The sequence below is a fragment of the Manis javanica genome, chromosome 2 (assembly GCF_040802235.1).
Source record: "Manis javanica isolate MJ-LG chromosome 2, MJ_LKY, whole genome shotgun sequence".
In the NCBI taxonomy this organism is placed as follows: domain Eukaryota; kingdom Metazoa; phylum Chordata; class Mammalia; order Pholidota; family Manidae; genus Manis; species Manis javanica.
The window spans coordinates 25958812-25981419 of record NC_133157.1 but is presented as its reverse complement, the minus strand read 5'-3'; the positions used below and the strand labels follow the sequence as shown (position 1 = coordinate 25981419).

Here is a 22608-nt window from a genome sequence, read left to right as displayed (position 1 = left end):
TGTATGATCTATTCTTGAAAACGTTCCATGTGCACTTGGTAAGAATGTGTATCCTGTTGCTTTTGGGTATAGATGTCCATTACGTCCATCTGTTCTAATATGTTGTTCAGTGCCTCTCTCTCTTTACTTATTTTCCATCTGCTTGATCTGTCCTTTGCAGTGAGTGTTGTGTTGAAGTCTCCTCAAATGAATGCATTGCATTCTATATCACCCTTCAATTCTGTTAGTATTTGTTTCACATACGTAGGTGATCCTGTGTTGGGTGCATAGATATTTATAATAGTTGTATCCTCTTGTTGGACTGACCCCTTTGTCATTATGTAATGTCCTTCTTTGTCTCTTGTTACTTCTTTGTTTTGAAGTCTATTTTGTCTGATACAAGTACTGCAACTCCTGCTTTTTTCTCACTATTAGTTGCATGAAATATCTTTTTCCATCCATTTACTTTCAGTCGGTGTATGTCTTTGGGTTTGAAGTGAATCTCTTGTAGGCAGCATATAGGTGGGTCTTGTGTTTTTATCCATTCAGTAACTCTGTGTCTTTTGATTGCTGCATTCAGACCATTTATATTCAGTGTGATTATTGATAGGTACATACTTATTGCCATTGCAGGCTTTAGATTTGTGGTTACCAACGATTCAAGGGTAATTCCCTTACTATCTAAGAGTCTAATTTAACACACTTTGTATACTATTACAAACACAACCTAAAGGTTCTTTTTTTTTCTTCCTTTTTTCTTCCTCCTCCATTCTTTGTATGTTATGAATTGTATTCTGTACTCTTTGTCTATCCCTTGGGTGACATCTGTTTAGCCTTAGGAATACTTCCATCTATAAGAGGCCCTCCAAAATGCACTGTAAAGGTGGTTTGTGCGTGGTAAATTCTCTCAGCTTTTGCTTCTCTGAAAATCGTTTAATCCCTCCTTCAGATTTAAATCAGAACCTTGCCAGATAGAGTATTTTTGGTTCCAGGCCCTTCTGTTTCATTGCATTAAATACATCATGCCACTCCCTTCTGGCCTGTAAGGTTTCTGTTGAGAAGTCTGATGATAGCCTGATGGGTTTTCCTTTGTATGTGATCTTTTCTGTCTCTCTAGCTACTTTTATAAGTCTGTCTTTATCCTTGATATTTGCCATTTTAATTATTATATGTCTTGATGTTGTTTTCCTTGGGTCCCTCTTGTTGGGAGATCTGTGCATCTCCATGGGTTGAGAGACTATCTACCTCCCCAGATTCAGTAAGTTTTCAGCAATTACCTCCTCAGTCACACTTTCTGTCCCTTTTTCTCTCTCTTCTTCTTCTGGTACCCCTATAATGCGAATATTATTCCATTTGGATCGGTCACTCTTAATATTCTTTCATTCTTCTAGATTCTTTTTTCTCTCTGTGCCTCAGCTTCTTTGTATTCTGCTTTTCTAATTTCTATTCCATTTACCGTCTCTTCTACAACATCTAATCTGCTTTTAAATCCCTTCACTGTATGTTTCATTTCAGATATGGAATTTCTTAATGATTGAATCTCTGACTTAAATTCGTTCCTGAGTTCTTGAATATTTTTCTGTATCTCCATAAGCATGTTTATAATTTTTATTTTGAACTCTCTTTCAGAAAGATTGGTGAGTTCAGTTTCATTAGGTCCTTTTTCTGGGGATTGTGAGATTTTGGTCTGAACCGTATTTTTTTGATGTTTCATAATTCTGTGTGGTGCCCACTAGTGCCCAGAAGCTCCAGTCTCTGGTGCTGCTCAGCCCCTAGGGTGAGGTTGGGGGTTGTAGGGGAGTGGAGCTGGTGCCTGGGGGTGAGGAGAGAGCTGTTTCCTGATTCCCATCTGCAGTTCCTGTGTCCAGTGTCAGAGCCAGTGGGCTGAGCACATAGGTGTAAGCCTCTGTGTTTGGCGTCTCTAGCTGTTGTATGCGAGGCCTCCCTCTGGCTGGACTGATGCCGGCGCAGTGACTGCCGGTTTGTGAGCTGGTGCTGTCAGGCCAGGAGGAAGGCTCTGCAGGCTGTGTATCACAGTAGGGGGCCTTGGAGGTGAGCAGCCAGCCAGGGGGATGAAGCGCCTGTTACCAACCTGCTGGACAGAGCATACTCAGACAACCTTGCCCAGCTCTCCCCTCCCCCATGCAGCAAGGTCCATGCAAACCCTGATCCTTCAGCAGCCCTCTGGCTGCTAGGAAGCCTCTCAGACTACCTGCCTTTCCTCTGTCACAAAGCTGCCAGGTGTGGATCCCCTTCTCCACAGATGGCTGGAATCTCAGTCTCTCAAGCATTCCATGTGTCTGAGTTCCCCAATGTCCAGAGCACCACACAGTGTAGGTTTGTGCTCACAAAGCAGACCTGCAGGGCTGGGTGTTCAGCAGTCCCAGGCTTCCACCCCCTCCCCGCTCAGTTTTTTCTTCCTCCTGCTGGTGAGCTGGGGTTAGGGAAGGTCCTGGATCCCCCGGGATTAAGGCTTTTATATGTTACCCTGTTTTGTGAGATCTGCTGTGTTTTTGAGGTCTGTATGTTGTCTGGTTCAGCCTTCTTTCTTGTTGCTGTTTTAGGGTTAGTTGTATTAATTAACTATATTTTTGTACTATTTGTGGTTTTGGGAGGAGTTCTCCATCTCACCTCTCATGCTGCCACTTTGAATCCTAGGGTCCCCCATAGTCATTTTATTAAAATATTTTAATACAGTTAAAAAAAATAGTACCTGCTTTTGTCAAAACTACAAATAATACTTAAGTCTAGAATTCAGAAAGTGTCTTCTACAAATACCCACATATACACACCCAGACAGTACTTACATAAACAGGATTCCATCATAATACTATTTTGTATATTGCTTTTTGAGTCAATGATGTATTGTAATTTTCTTTCCATGTCAGTAAATACCAATCTCCCTCACACTTTTTTTTTTGAATAGCAAATAGTTTATTAGTAAGTAGTAGTTTAAGTGGCAACAATAAATTCACTTGAATGGGAGGCAATAATTGAATCAAAAGAATAAATGTTTGCTAATGATTAGAAAATCTGTGGCCATTAAAGCTGTCACACAGAAATCTGAAATCACTCAGAAGCCAAATCTTGAAGTAGACAAGTCCTCTTATTAGTCCGTATAAAATAGATCCACAGTACCTGGAATCTGTACAGTTCTCCACAGTACCTGGAATCTGTACAGTTCTATGTGTTATCACCTTCTACCCAACATGACCAGTTGGCACACAACTGTGGCTATTAAAGAAATCTGATGGACTATTGGTGAAGATTTTGTCTCCTTCCAAACCAATTTCTCTTTTACAGATATTTGATTTTGGATCACTTGGGTTTTTTGCAACCACAGTTCACCTCTTTGGATACCATAGAAATGTTGACTAACATTTTCTGCAAAGACTATACCTGAATTTCTAATTGTAGGCTCCACTAATGGTCCAGAATACATGCAACACCACCAGAGTATTCTAAAGCACAACGAGCTATACAGCCATACTGAATAGTATAGCCAAGAAATTGAAAGGTTTTTCACAGAACACACAAATCATAGTACTATGCAGACCCTGCCACCATTGCTCATGGAGCTGTTCTACAGTACATTCAATTTTTAGGGTAGCTGCAAGGCTTCCTGAAATAAAAAAAACATCTAATATGTCTCAAAGTACAAATGGATGATCCATGGTTTTAGGGATCCTCTATACCCCACCTCCTACCCCAAATCCTGAAGACTCTCACCTAGGACTCCAAGGGGACCATTCCCACTGGTACCCACAGAAGTCTGCTCTACCTCACACTTTTAATAGCTACATAGTACTTACTATTATTTAACCAATATTCTATTTATAGAAATTTAGGTCTTTCCTACTTTTTCCTTATTGAAAACAAGACTGAATTGCTTGCTGTTGGATACATTCCTGGGACAAGAATGGCTGGGGTAAAAGAAGTGCATCTTTTAAACTCTGGTATAAATTCTTAAATTTCTCTACAGAAAGAGGTAACTATACCCCCATTAATAGTTTATGAGAGCACTGTGACTTTATCTCTAACACTGGATATTACCAAGCTTTTAAATCTTTGCCAATTTGTTAGGTGAAGGACGATAGCTCCTTATTTTTTAACTTAGTTTTATTATTAGTGAAGTTGACAGCAGTATTTCATATTTTATGAGTCCTTGTATTTCTTTCACTGTGGATTTTATCTGCTGTGTCCTTTGCCCATTTTCTTATGGGGTATATTTATTGATTTATATTTTATTTTATTTTTAGTTTAATAAGAGCTTTTTGAGTATTATGGATAGTATATGTCTTAGTCTGTTTGGGCTACCAAAATCCAATAGACTGGGTGGCTTCTAAATAACAAAAATTAATTTCTCATGATTCTGGAGGCTAGAAGTGCAAGATGAGAATGTCAGCATGGTCAGGTTCTGCTAAGGCCCTGTTTTGGATAGCAGACTGCCAACTCCTTGCTGCATAATCACATAGTGGAAGAGGATAGGGAACTCCCTGGAAACTCTTTTATAAGGCACTAATCCTCTTCATGAGGGCTCCATCCTTTGACTCAAGAACTTCCAAACGTCCACCTCTAAAACTGTCATCTTTTGGGATTAGGATTTTAATGAATTTCAGGAGACACAAACATTTACACCATTGCAGTAAACCTTTTATATATTGCTTTGCAAGCATTATTTGTTTGTTGTGTTTATAGCTCCTTTTGCATCTATAAGTTTAAAAAGATTTATGTAGTTAATCCTGTCTTTTGCTAAATTGTCTGTCTTTTGCTGTGGTGTTAGGCTATAGTGTCTTCCAAGGAGAGGCCTTCTATACCTCTAGTATATGAAGAAATCTACTTTATTCCAGATACTTTACAGAAAAAAAGTCAAACATTTTTTAAAAAGTAATAATTTATTATTTTATATAACCTTTCCTTTGAGATGTTCTAGGCATTTGTAAGTCTAAATTCGTAGGAATTCATTGACAAAATCCATTTGTTCATTAAGAAATATTTATGACACATTCCTAGATGCTAAGCTCTTTTCTAGGCTTTTAGCATGCAGTGGGAACTTGTCTAGTGGAGGTAAGAATATGAGGGTTAACAGGAAAAAAAAATGTAATGTATCATTTTTTATAAAATTAATCTCTGTGGACCTCCTTCTGAATTTATATAACATGTAGACTCATACTTCTCATTATATCATTTATACTCTATTTCTTGGTTAAAATATAAATGACTTAAGAGCAAGGAATGTAGCTCATTCATCTTTGAATTCCTGGCATGTAGCTAGGTATCTGGCTCATTATAATGGCTCAAGAACTATACTATTAAATAAATAGATTTCCTACAAGTTGTCTCTTTCTTTCTCAAATGAATACTCATAATCCTATCTCCTTCTTCCTCCTTCTTCACCCCACCACCTTAGAATAAAAAAAAAGTACCTTATGTTGGACATAGTTCAAATCCTGATGGACTGATACTTGCATACATGATACAAATTCATTTGCATATGTGATACTTAAACATGCTTAGCTCATAAGGACTCAATTAAAAATTATTGAATAAATTAGTAACTACAGACAAAAAAAGTCATTCAGAAAACAGATGAAATGCTACACCCCTCTAAAGACAAGTTCACAGCAATGAATTTTATAGAACTTTAAGTTGTCTTATCTTGCAACAAAAAGTGAGTGAAACCACAAATAAAAGCCAGAGTTATTAATGCTGGAGAAACATCGACTTATAAGTATGGGCAGAAATAAAGCCTCAGAGCTAAAGATTTATGGTTCTCAGAGTCTTGCTGGGAACATTGTCTTTTTCTGTCACATGCCTGAGTTCAGGGAACCTCTTTTCTGAGGCTTTGAACTTCAGGGCTTTGCTGGGAGGCTGAGATTCATTTCCATCTTCTCAAATAGAGACTTGTTCTTGCCTCTCTGGTAATGAATGAACAGTTACAGCCCTTGGTGACAATTAGTTTTCTCTTTTGGAGCATTTCCCAGGGGTGATATGTGAATGCTTCTAGGACAAGGTTGTGAGGCAGCTCTGGAAGCTGGGACTTTGCTGAAGCAAATGTGCTCTTGTGGGATGCGGCTGTGAACACAGTATGTGCTATGATGTTAATAACACAGCCAAAGCACCAAACGAAAAAAAGTTTTTTTTTTAATCAGAGGGCTATTTTAAACAGTTATAGACATACACATATATAGATGCATTTATATTTCTGCAACCCCAAAACCTGAAATCATGTGAACAATGAGTCGGGCTTTATTAAAATAATTGGAGAGACTATTGGTTCAGTGTTTTCCCTCAGTGAGTGACCAATGACCAGCACCAAGCCTCCATCTGAAACTGGAAACCCTGGAATTCACATGGCCAATTATGCAATACTAGACCACTGGGAGGCATTTCTGGCTGGCTCAGCTGGTGATCTGCTTTTACCCTGAAGAACCAAGATTGATAGATCTTATAATTTTATCCTGGTTAGTGCAGATGCTGTTCTTACAAAGATTTTTTTTAACTCTCTTTTTCTCAAAAGTAACACAAACCTATGACCTTCCTAAGTGGCATGCCTTGCTGACACGTCATGGTGGTGAGATCAGTTGATCACTAGCTAGAAAAAAGACCTTTCTTGATTTTTGGATTTGCTGTAGCTTAATCTCATTGAATACTGTGTATGCATTTGTTTATGAGAAAGAGTGAAAAGGAACAGTAATTTGTCCCTCTAAATCACTTCGTTTATGAGGCTTCTTTGGGTGTGAGGGGGATGGGAAAGAGGCTCATTCTTAGAAGGTACAGAATATCAATTTAGGAGCCGTTTAGTGTCTCTCAAGCTAATGATAAGGTATAATTTTAAAACATCACATTCATATGCATATATGATGCATACATACATAATTAGTCTATTTACAAAGCACCTTGCAGAACCTTAGAAGTCCTAGTTTCATTAGCCCTTAAAGTGAAAATGAGTTCAGATCAGTCAAGCATGATGGAATGTGGTCCCTTTGAATTATCTTCACCCATTATCCATGTCTAGGAAAGAGACCTCCAAAAAGGTGAAATTCATTTTTTTTCTGAAGGGCTGCCACAGTTTGTTACGTGTTTAATTGCTTCTGCAGTTCTAATTACAAAATAAGCACTAACTACTACGTGGAATAAATACACTAGCCAAAAGATTTTTATAATCTGAGAGAAATGCTCCCATATTGACTCTGCTAAGAGAAAGAACTCCCCTTGCCTTGATTATAAAGAAGGAAGACAGATGGCTTCTTGTTTAAGACAGTAATTTTGCTTTCAGCCTCCTCCCTCAGTTAAAAACAAGATGTACTTTGAGGCTTTGAGGGAAAATCTCAAGGGAAGGTTTTTTATTCCTGTCTGCACTGAATAATTCAACAAACATTTGAAAGAGCTGAGGGAGATATAAAGGAGAAAATGCTTCTACTTGTTCTCAGGGAGTTTACAATCTAATTGTGAAGTTTACAGTCAGAATTGGGACTAGAGCCATTAAAGTTTTATTTTTTACTCCTACTTAATGGCCTAATGGTTACTGGTAACCCATTTAGGATTAACCAGACTAGTGTTATAGTATGCTGGATGCTTTGATCAGATTGAAAGAAAACATGGGAGAATGCAGAGGGAGAATTAATGATCTCAAGCAGTACTTGTTGAGTGCTTACTGATCTAGCAGTTGTTTTCTTATTTAATTTTGACATCTCTTCCTGGTCATCCCTATTACCACAGAGGATGAGAATGAGACTTAGCAAAATGATTTATTTACAGTCACAGACCTCATAAATAGTATTAGTACACACCAACCAGGAATTCTCCTCCGGCCTTTTCTTTGGCTTTTCCCAGGTTCCTATTTTGACTTTCCTTTGCTTAGATTCCCTTTCGATGCATGTCAAATCAACTTAGTTCTGTGCTATTTCCCCCCTTAGACTTTGCATAATCTTTACAACTTGCTGTTTTTATTTGGCTAGGCCTTCTAGAGTCTCACTCCCTTTCATCCTTGCAAATAAAGTTTTCTTTTTTTTTCTGATTCTGTCTTTGAGGCATTCTTTGACAAGTGAAAACATAAAAGGCTTACCACAGTGCCTGTTTCATGGTTCTCTTAATATTAACCCTGATCTTCAGTTTTATTTCTACCACCTTTTAACTGTTCTTATTCACACTATTGCCCAAGAACTCTTTTGAGGTTGTAAATTTCTTGAAGGTAGTGACCAGCCAGCGCACTCCAACTTGTTACCCCAAGAGTGTATTAATGTAGCAACCAGGACTTGTGAGAAGCAACTTTTGTCTCTTTTGCTCATCTCATTATTCCTAGTGCCTTAAAAGGCACTTAAAGTAATTAAAACTACTGGAATTTAGTATGTCCTCAGAAAGTATTTATATGATTTAAACCTCCCTTGTTCTTTCTGTGGGCCATCCTGTATAAGAAAGTTTTGCCCAGATCCAGTATGGCTCTGAGTTGAGAGACCTGGAGAACTTTCTGCCTTTTCTCTATTTTCAGCTTTTTAAAAATAATTTCGACCTTGGGTGCATTTCATTAGGCTCTTGCTCCCTTTCAAGGCTCAGTGTCCATATCAGCAAAATGGGGCCACTGGCAACAGATGCTTGTTTCTCACCTACTCCTTCTCCAGGGAATGTTTTTTGTGTACGCTTTCGTCTGGATGAAAAGCACCTGTGGAGGCCGTAAGAAGCCATTAGGGTCCTCTGGCAGCGCGCTCCGTGGGGACAGCACACGACTCCGCGTGTTCACCAGTCTCCCGGGAGCGGAAGCACCCGGCCCCATTTCGACAGAGAGCCTTCCTAGCCCTCGGGCGTTCAGCCCCGGGCGCTCCCACCGACCTAGCAATCTGCCTCGGTGCCACCGCTAAATAGGTTCGGCACCGCGCAGACTCCGACGCGCGTGGAAGGGCCCGGCCTCGTTTTGGCCGCTGTAGAACTGCCGCCGGCGCGGCGCCGCGCTGCACTGGGGGCGGGGAGTCTGATGGGAGACGAGCGCGGCGCTGAGGAGGCGTCGGCCCGGGTGAGGGAGCGGGAGAGGGACTGGGCCCGGGAGGCGGGAGGCGGGGGACGAGGGGAGGGGCTACCGCCGCCGCCGCCCGCCCCTTTCCGCTGGGGAGCAGCTGCAGCTGCAGGAGCCGAGCGAGAGCCGCGCAGCCGCCGCCGCCGCCGCCGGGGGATGTGGCCGGCGCCCGCCCCGAGCCGCGCCGCCTCCTGAGTGCCCACAGCCGCCCGTGCTGCCGCCGCCGCCAAGCCGTGCAGAGCCAGGCCGCGCCCTCCCCGGGCGCTCGCCGGCTCGCATGCCGAGGGGCTCCGGGGCGTAGCTGCGCGCCCGGCGCCGCCTCCGGGCTTCTCCGGCCCCGCCATGGGCTGCTGCAGCTCCGCCTCCTCCGCCGCGCAGGTGAGGGGCTCCCGCCTCCCGGCCGCCCGCCCGGATGCCTCCCAACCGGCGCCCGCCACGCGATGTGTCCCGCCACCCGCGAGTCTCTCGTCAGCCCACCGTGCACTCCGGAGATCCCCACCTCCTCCTCTCCCTCCTTCCTGTCCCGCAGATGCCTTCGCGGCTGCCGACTCGCAGGCGCTTCTGCGCGGCCCCCAGGGCGCCGCCGGCTCTCGCCAGCCCCTTTCCGACTTGGCTTCTTCCCTCCCTGTCACACCTGAGCGGCCCGGCCCGCCCGCCCGCAGGTGGAGGTAACACGGGCGCCTCCTCTCGGCCCCAGGGGGCACCCCCTTCCCTAAGTCTTCCGGGCCTTGCGCCTGTCTTCCCACCTCCAGGGAGTCTCCTGCTCCCCATACACCGATGGATGTTTTCTGTGCTTCCTGAAGGAGTACCCCAACATGGGCTCTTCACCCCTCTCCCACCTTATTCCAGTTTCTGCTCCATTAGATATTCTCTTTGGCCCGCAGCCCCGGTCCGGGTTCAGGTGTTTAAGCGGGTCCGGCAACCCTTCCACTGCTCACTTCCCAGAAAGCACCCGCTTGCCTTCACCCCATCCCCCCTTTGTGCCTTGACCCCGGGCACCGCGGCCTCCAAGCACACCGAGGCCCCTGCGGGAGCGCTGGGACGGGGCTGGGAAGGAGATTGGGCCGCTGGTGGGTGACGGGAGCGTTACGGAAACTCCCTCTTTGTTGCCAGTGTAACAGGAGGAAGAGGTGCTGAATTTAGTTTTTCTGGGGGCACTGGATGAATGTTGTCGCTGAGGGCTGAGATGCAGAGATTTCTCTCAGCTTCCACCCTGCCCCCATCCAAATTTCGCTAACCTCCCCCTCTCTTGCCGATCCGAGCCCTTAACCTGGATGGAAATGTTTAGACAACTGTATAAGGATCAGATGTAATAGAACTTGACTGCTGGCCACTAATAACTGAGAGAACCTGTTTGTAAATTACCTAATTTAGTGGATTAGTGAGTGTATTTACAAATACGATAAAAAGCAATCAGGAATACTGCATCAAACTGTCTACTGGTGGTGTATGAAAAATAGGCTCTGACAATGCCTGGGATGTAATCTCACAGTTTCATTAGCGTAGATTTAACAGTGGTCTTTGATTTGTTTGTTTTTGTGGGGAGACAAGGGCTCTTGTTTTTAGAAATAAAGACTGGTCTGTTCTTGGTGAAGAAAAAGGCTAGTTTGGAAAAAAAAATTCCTCCAGAGATCTAGCATCTGTGATAATGCCAGAAGTGTTTTGCTGCTGCTAAATGACTATATATAACTCAGTTTTAAATAACCTGCATACTTGTTCTGAAAATCTGAGATGTTAGAAATTGACTAGAATTGCAGATGAATGGAGGACATTATGTTTTATCAAGCATCCATCCTATTTGTCCAGTTCTTTTTTGGGGGTATTTGCTTACCTGTGAGTTTTTTGTTTGTTTTGTTTTCCTACTAGGATCATACATACTCAGTCTGATTGGTTTAGTTAGGTAACCCTTCCTGTCAGAATAGCAAAGAAAAACTGTATGTGGTTGTGTTATGAAGGAGAGGTCAATAGACCAGGGTTTTCATATTAACAGATACAGGTGTGGAATTATACAATACCTCTCAACTGGTTAGGGAGTTTGGGTGGGGGGGGAGGGAGGATCTAGTTGTATGCATCTAATATTTATTTAAATATTGTTTTCACCCAAAAGGTGTCTTACATATTGCCTTTCTTTTAAGAACTGGGTTACTTTACATCCTCTTTTGGTGGTGAAAGGCCTTTAAGACAGAAGAGTATTGACAGTTTATAGATGGCTTGTTCAGTGTGTGAACACTTAAATTTGCGGGAGATGGATTCTGAACCAAAACTCTGCTTTAATAACAGGTCTTGGATTTGACTAGCTCCACGTTGTACTCTTCAGAATGCTGCCACATACATTTTCTTTGCTTTTTCCACCTCTTGTGGCCGGTTTCCTTCATGCCATGTTCTACATACAAGATGCATGTCTTGCACCCCGAGGGGTGCTTTTTTTTTCCTCCTGTGGACTCCTATAACCAATCAGCAGCTGTCACATGCCTTTAAGTTCAGCTTCAGGACTTGTAGTATTCTGTGGAGCATTGAGGAGGAGGTTCTATGCCAAAAGAGCTGGTCATCATCTTTTTTTTCTTGTTTGAGATTTTGGCATCATTCTTCATTTGTGAAGTGTTACAAAGCTGATAGCATTTTAATGCTCCTTTCAGGAGCATAAGCAGTTTTAGAATAATGTATCTGTGTGTGTTGAAGCAAACTAGGGATGCAACTCCATATCACTTTGAGCCTTGCTTAGAAGCCATACTTTTATTTTCAGGCAGAATGTTTCTTTTATCCCTTTTACTGGACTATAAGCTGCTTCCGTGCAGGAACTTCTTTTGTTTTCCGCATTTCTGTATCCATTGCAGTGCTTCACTACACCTGTACATAATAGCTGCTCAGCAATAGTCAATACACAAAATGTATGTACACACATTTGAACATCTGGCTGGCAAGTAACATTGAATATGAATCCAGCCCTGACCCATGTGCTCTTTCCCTTGCATGGGCTGGTTGACTAATTCCACCAAGCCATCCTCTTCTAAGCTGAAACCTGAGCTGTTTAAGTTAAAATCCATCTGCCTTTCCCACATTCCTTCCTATTCTGTCAATGGTATTACCAGTTTGCAAAGTTGGGCAGGTTTTTCCTTTCTTCCTGGTCCTCTGCTCAATGCTTATGTTTCAGCTGGAGCAGTGGCTATAACGTCTTAAAAAAGCTTGTCTGCAGACTCTAATGATAACCTGCACAGCACATCAAAACAATGTGCTTTGAGGTAATCTACAGTTCAGCTTAGCTTTTCTCAGTGGTATCGTCAGCAATTTTAAAGCCTTGGCAGGTTTTATCAATGTAAATACAGTGTGTTTCCTTCCTGTAGTAGGGATTCACTTTTGAAATATAATTTATTTTCCCTTATGGTCTCTTGCTGTGTTATAGACACTAATAAAAGAGTTTATGGTTTTCCAAACTGTTTCATCTCTTCCAAACAGTTTCATCTTGTTGTCTGTCCTGGCGTTTTTTCAGTTTTTTGGCAGTGTGTGGATATCATAATATGTCATCAGTATAATTATCCTGTTTTAGGATTTAGATCAAAGAAAAGTCTCCATTTCATACTAGCTTGTATTTCACTGGGGAAGGAGCAAATTATTGGCAAAACAATTTGTGCTGTATTAGGAATGTATATCTAAAAATCTTAAAGAGTGTCTAGTGAGTCAGGGCTCTTACAGAACTCTTTATGTTTTTGTTTTTTTATTAGTGACCACTGCAAGTTATTTGTTAATATTAGTAATTGCTCACAACAAGCCAACACATGATAGCCTTTGCTTAAAAATCTCTTTGAAGAGAATATAAGATAGTCTTGTTTCCTTTTACAGCACGAATCCTCCCTAAGACTCTTAAAATTTACTCCCAACTCTCCATTAATTCGTTTGTTCTGTTATGACCTGACATAATTTCTATTCTTGTAATGTTAAACTTCAAAGTTCACTTGTAAATCTTCAGATTTATGAAATGTTCTTTCCCATTGACAAACCAGTTTGAATGAAGGAGGCTTTTGAAAGATTACTTAGCAAATTGCTGTAAGTCTTTGTCGTTAATGGCTAGGTCATTAGTTCTCACAGCAGTGCTTTGGAGGCCAGGAGATTCTGCAAGTGTGAAATTCAGTGTCCTTTGGTTCTAATGTTAGAAATTGTGAGAGGGATGGAGGAAATCTTTCTGGTTGAACAAACTGTCCCTTGTCTGTCTGACTTCAGGAGAAATTGTACTTGCCTAATGCATTATTCCGTGATCTTCAAATTGAGAGCTGTATATTTAGCTGTCCTTTTCTAGCTGTCATGTATTGTCTTGGGATTAATGAAAAACAATCAAGTGGCTCACAAATACAGGTTAACTTTTCAGGATATTAACTGTTCCTTAACAGAATTTTAGTGACACTGTAGTCTATCTGCTTTGTGGAATTTGAAGTCAGATGGCAAAAATGAAATTTGAGGAGTGTAGTGGGAATTACCAAGAGACTAAGTTGTTCCATTAAAATATGTCCAGCAAAGTAGACTTGCTCTAACTAGAACAAAAAAGTCATAGTACGAAGACAGTTTTTTTTTTTCTTCTTTGAAATACCTGCTGTTAGCATAGAAGATCCACTCATCAAAACATCTAAGTCAAAGTTAATGTTAAAATTATGTGGAAAATAATGTAAAAATGGCAATACTTTTTGTATAGCTATTTTTCACAGCCGTTTTAATTTCTACAGTAACTCTGAAGTTGACTCAACTTCTGTTTTACAGCTGAGGGTATTGAGACTCGGAGGTAGGAAACTTGGTTAAATTCCTAAGAGCTGCTAAGTGAAAGATCCAGACTTCAGCCCAGGTCTTCTGAATCTGAGCACTGTGCTTTTCTATGTTTACGTGCATGCTTCCTAAATCTTCAAATGCAGTTCACTTTATCTTTAGAAAAGTTCTGCTCTATAGAATTTTGAATTGGAATTTCCAAGTTAAATTCATGGCACCATTTTGACCTTCCTGCATTTACTAGCTGTGGAATAATATAGTATCATATAGCAAAACTAGTCTAGATAGAATGTTGCTAGGCTTAACAAAATACTATCAAGTACTATTTTACTATTTGATGTGTTAGTCCTATCATTTAGAAATGTTACTGGCTTGGAGGATACTTATTTTTTAAAAAATAATTGTATATTCTAGTTCTGGCTATTGGTTATTATCTGTTTTTCTTTTTATTCCTCTTTCCCCCTGCAAGAAGAAAGAAATATTTCAATTTTGTAACTTTGACTCAGATTTTTGGGTCTCCAGGGGATGTTGAAGATAAACTAGTGCTATTATCTAACTTTTCTGTTGAGCTAAACTAGAATTTAGAGATGTAAAGTAGTCTGAGGTCAGAGATACATTATGAGGTAGCTAGGACTAGAAACCTACATCTCTTAATCTCTTGATCTTTCTATGGTACTGTTAATTCTTAATGTCCTATCTTTGCAACCTTGGCTGCACGTTGGAAACACTTAGAAGACTTAAAAAACAATGATGCCTCAGTCCTCCCAGAGATTCTGGTATCATTGATCCAGGGTTACTGCTGGGGCATCAAAATTTTTTTTAATGTTCCCTGGTGATTCTCATGTGCCACATGGTTCTATACCCTTTCTTTAGGAAATTTCATCTCCTTCTGTGGTTTCAGTTATAATCTGTATGCTGACAATTCCCAAATTCTATTCCTGATTTAAAACAAACCTGCCTCTGATTCTTATATCCAACTGACACACACACACACACACGCGCGCGCACGTTTTTTTCGTATATTTGGTTCAGTGAATGATGCCAGTGTCCCTGGTGTGGAAAATGGCACTTGAGGCATGTAGGGAATCTGCCTTTCTTTCTACCTTATCAAGTCACCGCATCTTCCCTCTTTTCCCTTCTGAACTCCACTGTCAGCACCCTGGTCTTCTGTCGTCTTCTGCCAGAACCTTGCTTACGGATGTCCCTGCATGTATGCTCCCTTTTAATTTTTCTCCATATTTAGTCTTAGTGACCTTTAACAAATCCAGATTTAATTGTGCACCTCTTCTACTGAAACCCTTTTAATGATTTCCAGTTGCTCTTAGGACAAAGACCAGAATCTCTGACCCTAGCCAACAAGACTGTATGGGCTGGTCTCCTTTCCTCTCAAGTATTATTGTCATCTCATGCCACACTTCTTACTCTGTGTTCCAACCTCACAGATTCTTCAGTAGATCATATTTCTTCTTTTAGGGCTTTTACACATTCCATTCACTTGTCTGTAAACTCTTTGCTTTTCTTCCTCACCTTTGGCTGGCTCTCCTCATTCTTTAAGTTTAAGCCTAAACATAACTTCTTTGGAAAAGGCTTCCTTGATCCTTCAAACCAGGCCATGTATCCTCAATAAACTCTATTAGACTTATGTATTGTGTTTTCCCTTTGAGCACTTAATGCAGTATATAATTATATGGTTAACATTAATGTCTAGACCAGGAGTTTTGCCTATAAGCCAAATCTGACTGGCTACCTGTTTTTGTATGGCTTGCAAACTGAGAATGCAGAAACTGGTATCTGATATTTTTAAATGATTGAAAAATCAGAATAAGAACATGATTGTATAAGAAAGTTATTTTATAAAAATCACATGAAATATGAATTTCCTTGTCCACAAGTAAAGTTTTGTTGGTACACAACCACACCCATTCATTTATATATTGTCTAGCTACTTTCATGCTACAGTGGCAGAGTTGAGTAACTAGTTGTGACAGAGACATTATGGCCCATAAGGGTTAACATTTACTCTGTGGCCCTTTACAGAAAATGTTTGCTGACCCTGGACTAGACTGAGCTGATGAAGAGAGGGACAGGGTCTATTTTGTTATTCTCTGTGCTTAGCTAGTATCTGGTAGATAGTAGGTGCTTATGAAATATTTGAACAAATTAACAAATGTTCTTTTCCACAGATGTATGTGAATAAACTCCTACCTTAGCATTCTGATGTTTTAAAATTCAGTACAACATTTTTTTAAAAGGACAAATACTTTTGGAGGAGATTCTTAACAGAATTTCCAGTAGCAATCTGCTGTAGCTTGTCTTGCAGTATACATCTCACATGCATACCATGAAGCAAGTGTACTAATAAACGTATAAGTTCCCAGGTCAAGATGCATGGGAAAAGATTAACCACTCCAGTAATGGGCTTGTTGGATTTACAATGCTGTTTTTTTTTGTTGTTGAAGAACGCTATGTTTACCAGGCTTCCCCCCTCACCAAGTCCCCCCCACACACCCCACTACAGTCACTGTCCATCAATGCTGATGTTTTTATAGGACTTCATATGTAGTGTCTTTTAAAAAAAAAAAGTGAGCTGGTGAAAAACTTAACATCATTAAAGATGCATTATGATTTCTTTGTGAATTCACTGTGAAAATGGTGAAAGTTTCTGGCATAGTAATATTTCTTCCCTTTTGGTACTTTTTGTTTTCTTGTTTATCTGGAATATAACAGCTTGTTCCAATTTTGAATTTATGCATTGTATCAAACTTAGTACTTTTTTTAAAAAAGGGTGATTTTTTAAAAGAGATTTGCATTTTTCAGTCTGTTTTAATGTACTCAACAGGAGGTATTTTTTTTTCCCCTTGGACTCTTTTCTGATTTTGTATCAGTTGAAATAGTAGGATTTACTTAAAAAATATTTGGTCAATAAACTGCTAGAATTTATTTTTATTACTCTTTTTAGCTGCTTTTCACAACATGCAAGAACCAAGTATTTAGACATTTGTTAGTAAGGAAACTCTTAAAAGTAATAAAATAAAGTATTTTTATTCTAACTTTAAAGGTTGCCAGATATGCTGAAAATTGTTAACCAGAAGTGTTTGATTTTTGGATATTTTTGTATAATTTAAAATAAGGAAAACATCAAAAAGATGGAAAAATTGAAAATAGATGGTTACTTCAAGATGTTTAAGTAGCAGTGAAGGTATTAGATTTGTTCTTTTTTTTTTTTTTTTTTTTAGTCACATTGTGTTAATGTACTGATGATAACAATCTTGTAGTATTTTTAATTATGAATCACTTAGGATAATTCAACCATAAGGAATTAAGCCATAAAGAAAATCCTTAAATCTCAACAGAACAGTAACAAAAATCAATTATCCCATCTAAGTTGAAAGGTAGGGTGGCCTCCAGGTTAGTTCAGTGGCTTGATGATGTCAGCAAAGATTGAAGTTCTATGTTCCTCTTTTTGTCATTTTAAGGAAGGTAGCTTTTCCTCACTTAGCTCCGCTCAGGATCCCAAAGATGAATGTGGCTTTTCCGATCTTTGAGCTGACAATCTTCGGTGGTTTTCCTTTAATAGGAGTTAGGGAGAGCTGTATTCTCATCCCTAAACAGTGTCTTGCAAGGGGGAAGCAAACAATCCTGTCTGTAATTGGCTTTAGACTAACAAGGAGTTTCCCCCCAGTCAAGTGGAGGGCGGAGCAACACCAGAACAAAATTGGGAGTCCGCCAGCAATGCAGAGGGTGGGGATGGTGACTAGGTAGGCAGCCAATAGCATCTACTTCATGGTTTTGCCATTTCCTTCTACCTATAAGTCACACTTCTATTGTGTTTCCTGACATTTTTGCTTATAGCTACATTATAAAACTTTTCACTTCATAGTTGAAAGACACAATTATCTTTCTATCCCCCAGTGATAACTGCTCTAGCCTCTGCTGAATCCTGTCTTACTCTTTTCTCTACCCCCACTGCCTCTTTCCCATTCTGAGGCTGGGATAGCTTCAAGATAAGAGCATTTAAGGTTGTAATGGTTAAGTAGCCAATTAGTATTTCCATAGTCCACGGTCCGGAGAGAATGAAGGGGGCTCTTCCCTCTATCTCTTAATGTCCTTTTCTACTTGTAACTTCTCATTTGTGTTTATCTTTTTGATTGTTACTCATTGCTTCTCATTTTTCACATTGTTACTCACACTTTTTCCCTCCTTTTCCCTAAAATTTTATTTTTCCTTCCTTTTCTTCCCACTCCTCTCTGAGGCACTTAAGGAGCTATGATACTGAGTGGAATATACTAGGATAGAGAAGGAGAGTGCCTTTCTTTTCTTTTCTGTTTAGTTTTTTAAAAATATAAGCAGTAATAAAACAAGGTTCACATTATTATTTACAATATCTCTATGATGTAATGAACTCACAGTATAAAAATGCATCTTTACAACAAATATAAAAGGGGAGATAGTAAACTAATATGTAAATACATTCAACCTTGCTGATAATCAATTTAACTCAAAGCATAGAGACACCCTTTTACACCTGTAGTTTTGGTAAAAGTTAACAAAATTATATGCCTCACATGGTTGTCACTCAAGTATATTTTATTGATTTGCTGGATAAATTGGAATAACTCTATTAGGATGCTATTTGGTGATGTACATTGAAAGCCATAATAAAGAATTGACACCCTTTACTTAGTAATCCAAAAGCACAGTGAATGCAATATGCTAGGATCTTTCCATGTGGTGTTATTTATAATAGCAAAACAGTTTAACATTAAACATAATATTTCTGGCATAAAGTTTTCTTAATATAAAGTTCAATTGGATTTAGTCTGGTATGGGTGTCTCATTTCCCATCCCCAACTAAATGATCCTCCCTAAATGGGTAGGTGGCTTTCTCCTTTCTTTATAAGAAGTCCTTTCCCTACTGCTACTCTAAGGGGCTATTAGAAAATAGAGAATTGAACACCGTCTTGTGCTGGTAGGAATATGGGCTGTGTAGCCACACTGCACAGGTTTGAATATCAGCTCTGTCACCAGCTGGGTTATTTGGGCCATATTCTTTAACATTTGATGCCTCGCTTTCCCTAGCTGTAAAATGGGAACATAATGAACCATATCTCATAGGCTTACAGCAAACTGCACAACCCATGGAGATGTCTAAGACATTATTTTTTTTTACATATTAATGTAAACTAAATCTGTCAGATATTCTCATATCCATTAACATCCTCTTAAAAAGAAATCCTGTGTTTGGGTTTTGGAAAAGGGACACTGACTTGCAAAAATTTTAAGTTGTGTCAGGAAGATGAATGCTAAGTGTGAAGAAAACAGCAATGGTGAGGAGAGAGAGGCTAAATTAGGTGGTTAGGAGTTCAGGGAGTGGGGAAATCAAGAAATGATGGATGAGTTGGAAGGGGGTGCTTCCTGAAAACGACCCTTGATCTGTCCTTGAAGGATGGGATTTAGAAAGAGTGGGAGAATAGACAGATTTCAGTAGAAAGCAGGGAGAACAGAGGCATTTGGGTGAAGGGAACAGTTTGAACACAAGCAAGGAAGGCTTTAACTCACTGCATGACAGTATGGAAAGGAGACCTGGCCAGAGCAGAGAGAGGAGAAGGCATTAATATTTGAAGGGGAGAGAAATAGGCAGCCATGGAGGGCTTTTCAGAGTGATTTAAGGAGAATTAATCTGACAGCCTTGCCTATGCCTGAAGTGGGAGAAAGGGAAATAGAGGCCACATAGGAAACTGTTCACTAACTCAAACCAACAGTGTAAATGGGAAACAGAGAATAGACATTACAGAGTTGAAATAGGACAGACTTCCCCGACTCAGTCTGAATATGTGAGATGGGGAGAGGAATAAAACTGGTTTAGAATGCCATATAATGGGAGAAAGGTATTGTCACTGATAGACTTGGGAATTGAGATGGAGACGAGTATGTGGGGAGGGGAAAGTGAATTTAATTTTATGTGGACTGAGTTTGAGGTGTTATTGATATGAACGCCCCATTGACAATGAAAGACCCAGAACTGGGTTTCAGAAAATGCTTTAAGTCATGTGCATAGAGGAGATACTTTAAGGATGGGTGGTCTCTGAGGGGAAAGAAAAACATGAAATACAAGAGCAGACAACTAGGGAATGAGTGCGGGCAATAGTGATGACCAGCCATTAACTAGGGGTTTTCCTGTGCTTATTCCTAATTGTCTGCTCTCATATAATAAATTTAATTTTCTTTTTGCAACTCTGAGGTATGTACTAGCGTTAGTCCTATGTTACGGATTAGGAAACTGAGACAGAAAGCTGAAGAAGCTATTGCAAGTTCCCCAAGTAGTGTAAAGCCGAGAGGAGTTTAAAGCCTGTGCAGCTCCTGTTGCCCTACATGCCCTTCCCCCACTGCATGGAGAACTACTGCATTTAAATGGCATATTAAAGTGTACCTCAGATAGCACTTTTCTGTCCCTTAAATTCAGATATTACACTATTTACCCTTGCTTTAAAGTACGTGTGCGTGTGTTTAGTGTATAGTGGGAGTGTTGGTTTTAAATCAGCACACCCCAAACTAGAGTCAGGGTGTGACAGTTTGGAGCAGAGTCTGTGGTCTGTGCAAGTGGTGGTGATAAGTTTCAGACTCTGGGGACCTTTGACTTCTAAGCATTTTTTCCTAGGTCCTCTACATTTTCTTCTAAAACCGTAAGTCTGAACAAGTTATCACAGCAGTAAGTTTACTAAATGTCACTACAGTCATGTCCTTTCCTCAAAACTCAGAATCTTGAGAATACAGTTTTAGATAAGGAATATATATTTATATATTTAGTCTTTGGAGGCCCATGGCCTCTGAATGGGTTAATGTAATTGATGCTAATGGTATTTAATACTGAATATCAACAGCTCTCTGAAGGTGAATAAGCGAGGAAACGGTAAAGAAAAGGGTCACAGTGAAGTTGGCTTTGTAGCACAACTGATTAGCGTGCACATTAGGGTCAAATTATGAAGGCAGAGGTTTTCACCACAAGGACAAAAGCTGGAAATTTTTAAAAATTAAGTTGCACTTTAAGAACTCAACATATTTAAGAGTTTTATCCCTTGCTTACTAGGCCCTAAAGTTTTTTCAAATCTGTTTTGCATTTGATTTCATATTTTCATGACAGGTCTAAAAACATCAAGTGTTAGAAAACAGTTATAAAAACATCAGGTTTTTAAAGTCTAGCATAGAGATATTCTAAAAATAGTCATATTTCACCAAGTAAAACATTTTGGAATAGGTACTGGTGGTTGAAGCAGATTGCAGTTATGAAGGTTTGGAAATAATACTTTAATAATATACTTCATTTAAAAATCAAATTCAGTTCTAGCCTTGGTGGTAATTTTTGAAGGTTTATAGTTTAATCTGAGAAAGTAAGCCAAGACCAAGTGGAGACACTCTTCTGTTGAGGTAATGACAAGCAGACCTAGAAGGAGACTTTGGGAAGGACCTGTTCTTTCCAGGCTCTGTGCCGCATGGGTGGTGCTCCACATGCCATCCCATTAAGGATACAGTTGTTGTTGATGTAAGAATATCTTAAGGGTTTCCCCAAGTATGTGCTCCCAAAACACCAGGGCTACAAGGTGGTCCTGAATGAAATGGTTTTGAGGTCAGAAGAGTTTGGAAAGTTCTTGCTTTTTCCACACCACCTCCCCAGTACCTACCCTTCCCTCCCACTTGTGGAGTCACAGTGCATATTAGCATATTAAAGGCTCATTGTCCCATATCCCCATCCCTACTACCACCCTCAGGAAACCAGTTAACTTTGTTTAACTGGCCTTCTTTGAATTTGTTCTAAAATTATTTTTTCTTTGCTTCTTTAGAAACTGTTCTCTTGCAGAACACACTCTGAAAAAGTGCTTGAAATAGACCTTCTGAATTCCCTTCTCTTAAGGGACAACAAAAGCAAGTGTAGTAGTGACTGGAGTGTTGCTGGCTCAGGTAACCGGTAGGTAGGAAGCAGTCAGCATTTCTGAAACTAAGCTTGAGAACATGACAAACTTGAACACATTTTCAAAAATATTGGCAAAATAATGTAAATAGATTTCAAGTCACTTAATTTAAAAGCCTTTCATGTGAATCATTTCTCAGATTTGTAGTTTGAGATCTCCAAGAAGTTAGGGTAGGGTCCATGGTTTACAAAACTATCCTTCAAGTTTCAGACTGAAGAATCTAAACTGCTGTGAGGCAAGCTGGGCCCCGAGCAAGAGCGCGAACTACCTGTCTGTGCTTGGGATTTTCTTCTCCTCTTGTCTGCGTATAGGGACAGTTATAATCATTGCCTAACACTCCAAGTCAGCCGAAGATGGGACCTGCTGATCAAATGTTATCTTTTGTTGGAGAAAAAATTGAGAACAGAGATAATGAAGCAGCTAACCAAATAATAGGTCCTTAATACATTTTTAATTTTTAAACATTTTTTAATTTTGATATCATTAATGTACAATTACTTGAACAGCATTATGGTTACCAGACTCCCCCTATTATCAGGTCACCCCCCCCCCCCACACATACCCCATTACAGTCACTGTCCATCAGTGTAGTAAGATGCCACAAAATCATTACTTGTCTTCCCTTTATATATTGCCTTTCCCGTGTCCCCCATGTCCCTCGCTACATTATGTGTTCTAATCGTAATGCCCCTTTTTCCCCTTTATCCCTCCCTTCCCACCCATCCTCCCCAGTCCCTTTCCCTTTGGTAACGGTTAGTTCATTCTTGGGTTCTGTGAGTCTGCTGCTGTTTTGTTCCTTCAGTTTTTTCTTTGTTCTTATACTCCACAGATGAGTGAATTTTGATACTTGTCTTTCTCTGCCTGGCTTATTTCATTGAGCATAATACCCTCTAGCTCCATCTA

General features: G+C 40.1%; 1 protein-coding gene and 1 pseudogene across 4 annotated transcripts in view; one reads left to right on the top strand and one right to left on the bottom strand.

Moving 5' to 3' along the window:
• Nucleotides 1–2977: 2977 nt before the first annotated feature.
• Nucleotides 2978–8752, bottom strand: LOC108404721 (mitochondrial inner membrane protease subunit 1 pseudogene; annotated as a pseudogene).
• A 130-nt stretch (nt 8753–8882) lies between these two features.
• Nucleotides 8883–22608, top strand: part of SLC44A1 (solute carrier family 44 member 1) — a 176604-nt gene continuing 162878 nt past the window's right edge. The window contains exon 1 of one of the 4 annotated variants that reach the window (XM_017672458.3): nt 8883–8989. In XM_017672458.3, coding sequence (XP_017527947.2) covers nt 8951–8989 — 39 coding nt within the window. In that variant the 5' untranslated portion in view covers nt 8883–8950. Of the gene's footprint in view, nt 8990–9089; nt 9368–22608 lie in introns of those variants that run through there. The other 3 variants (XM_017672459.3, XM_073226806.1, XM_036990613.2) reach the window with 3 other exon arrangements.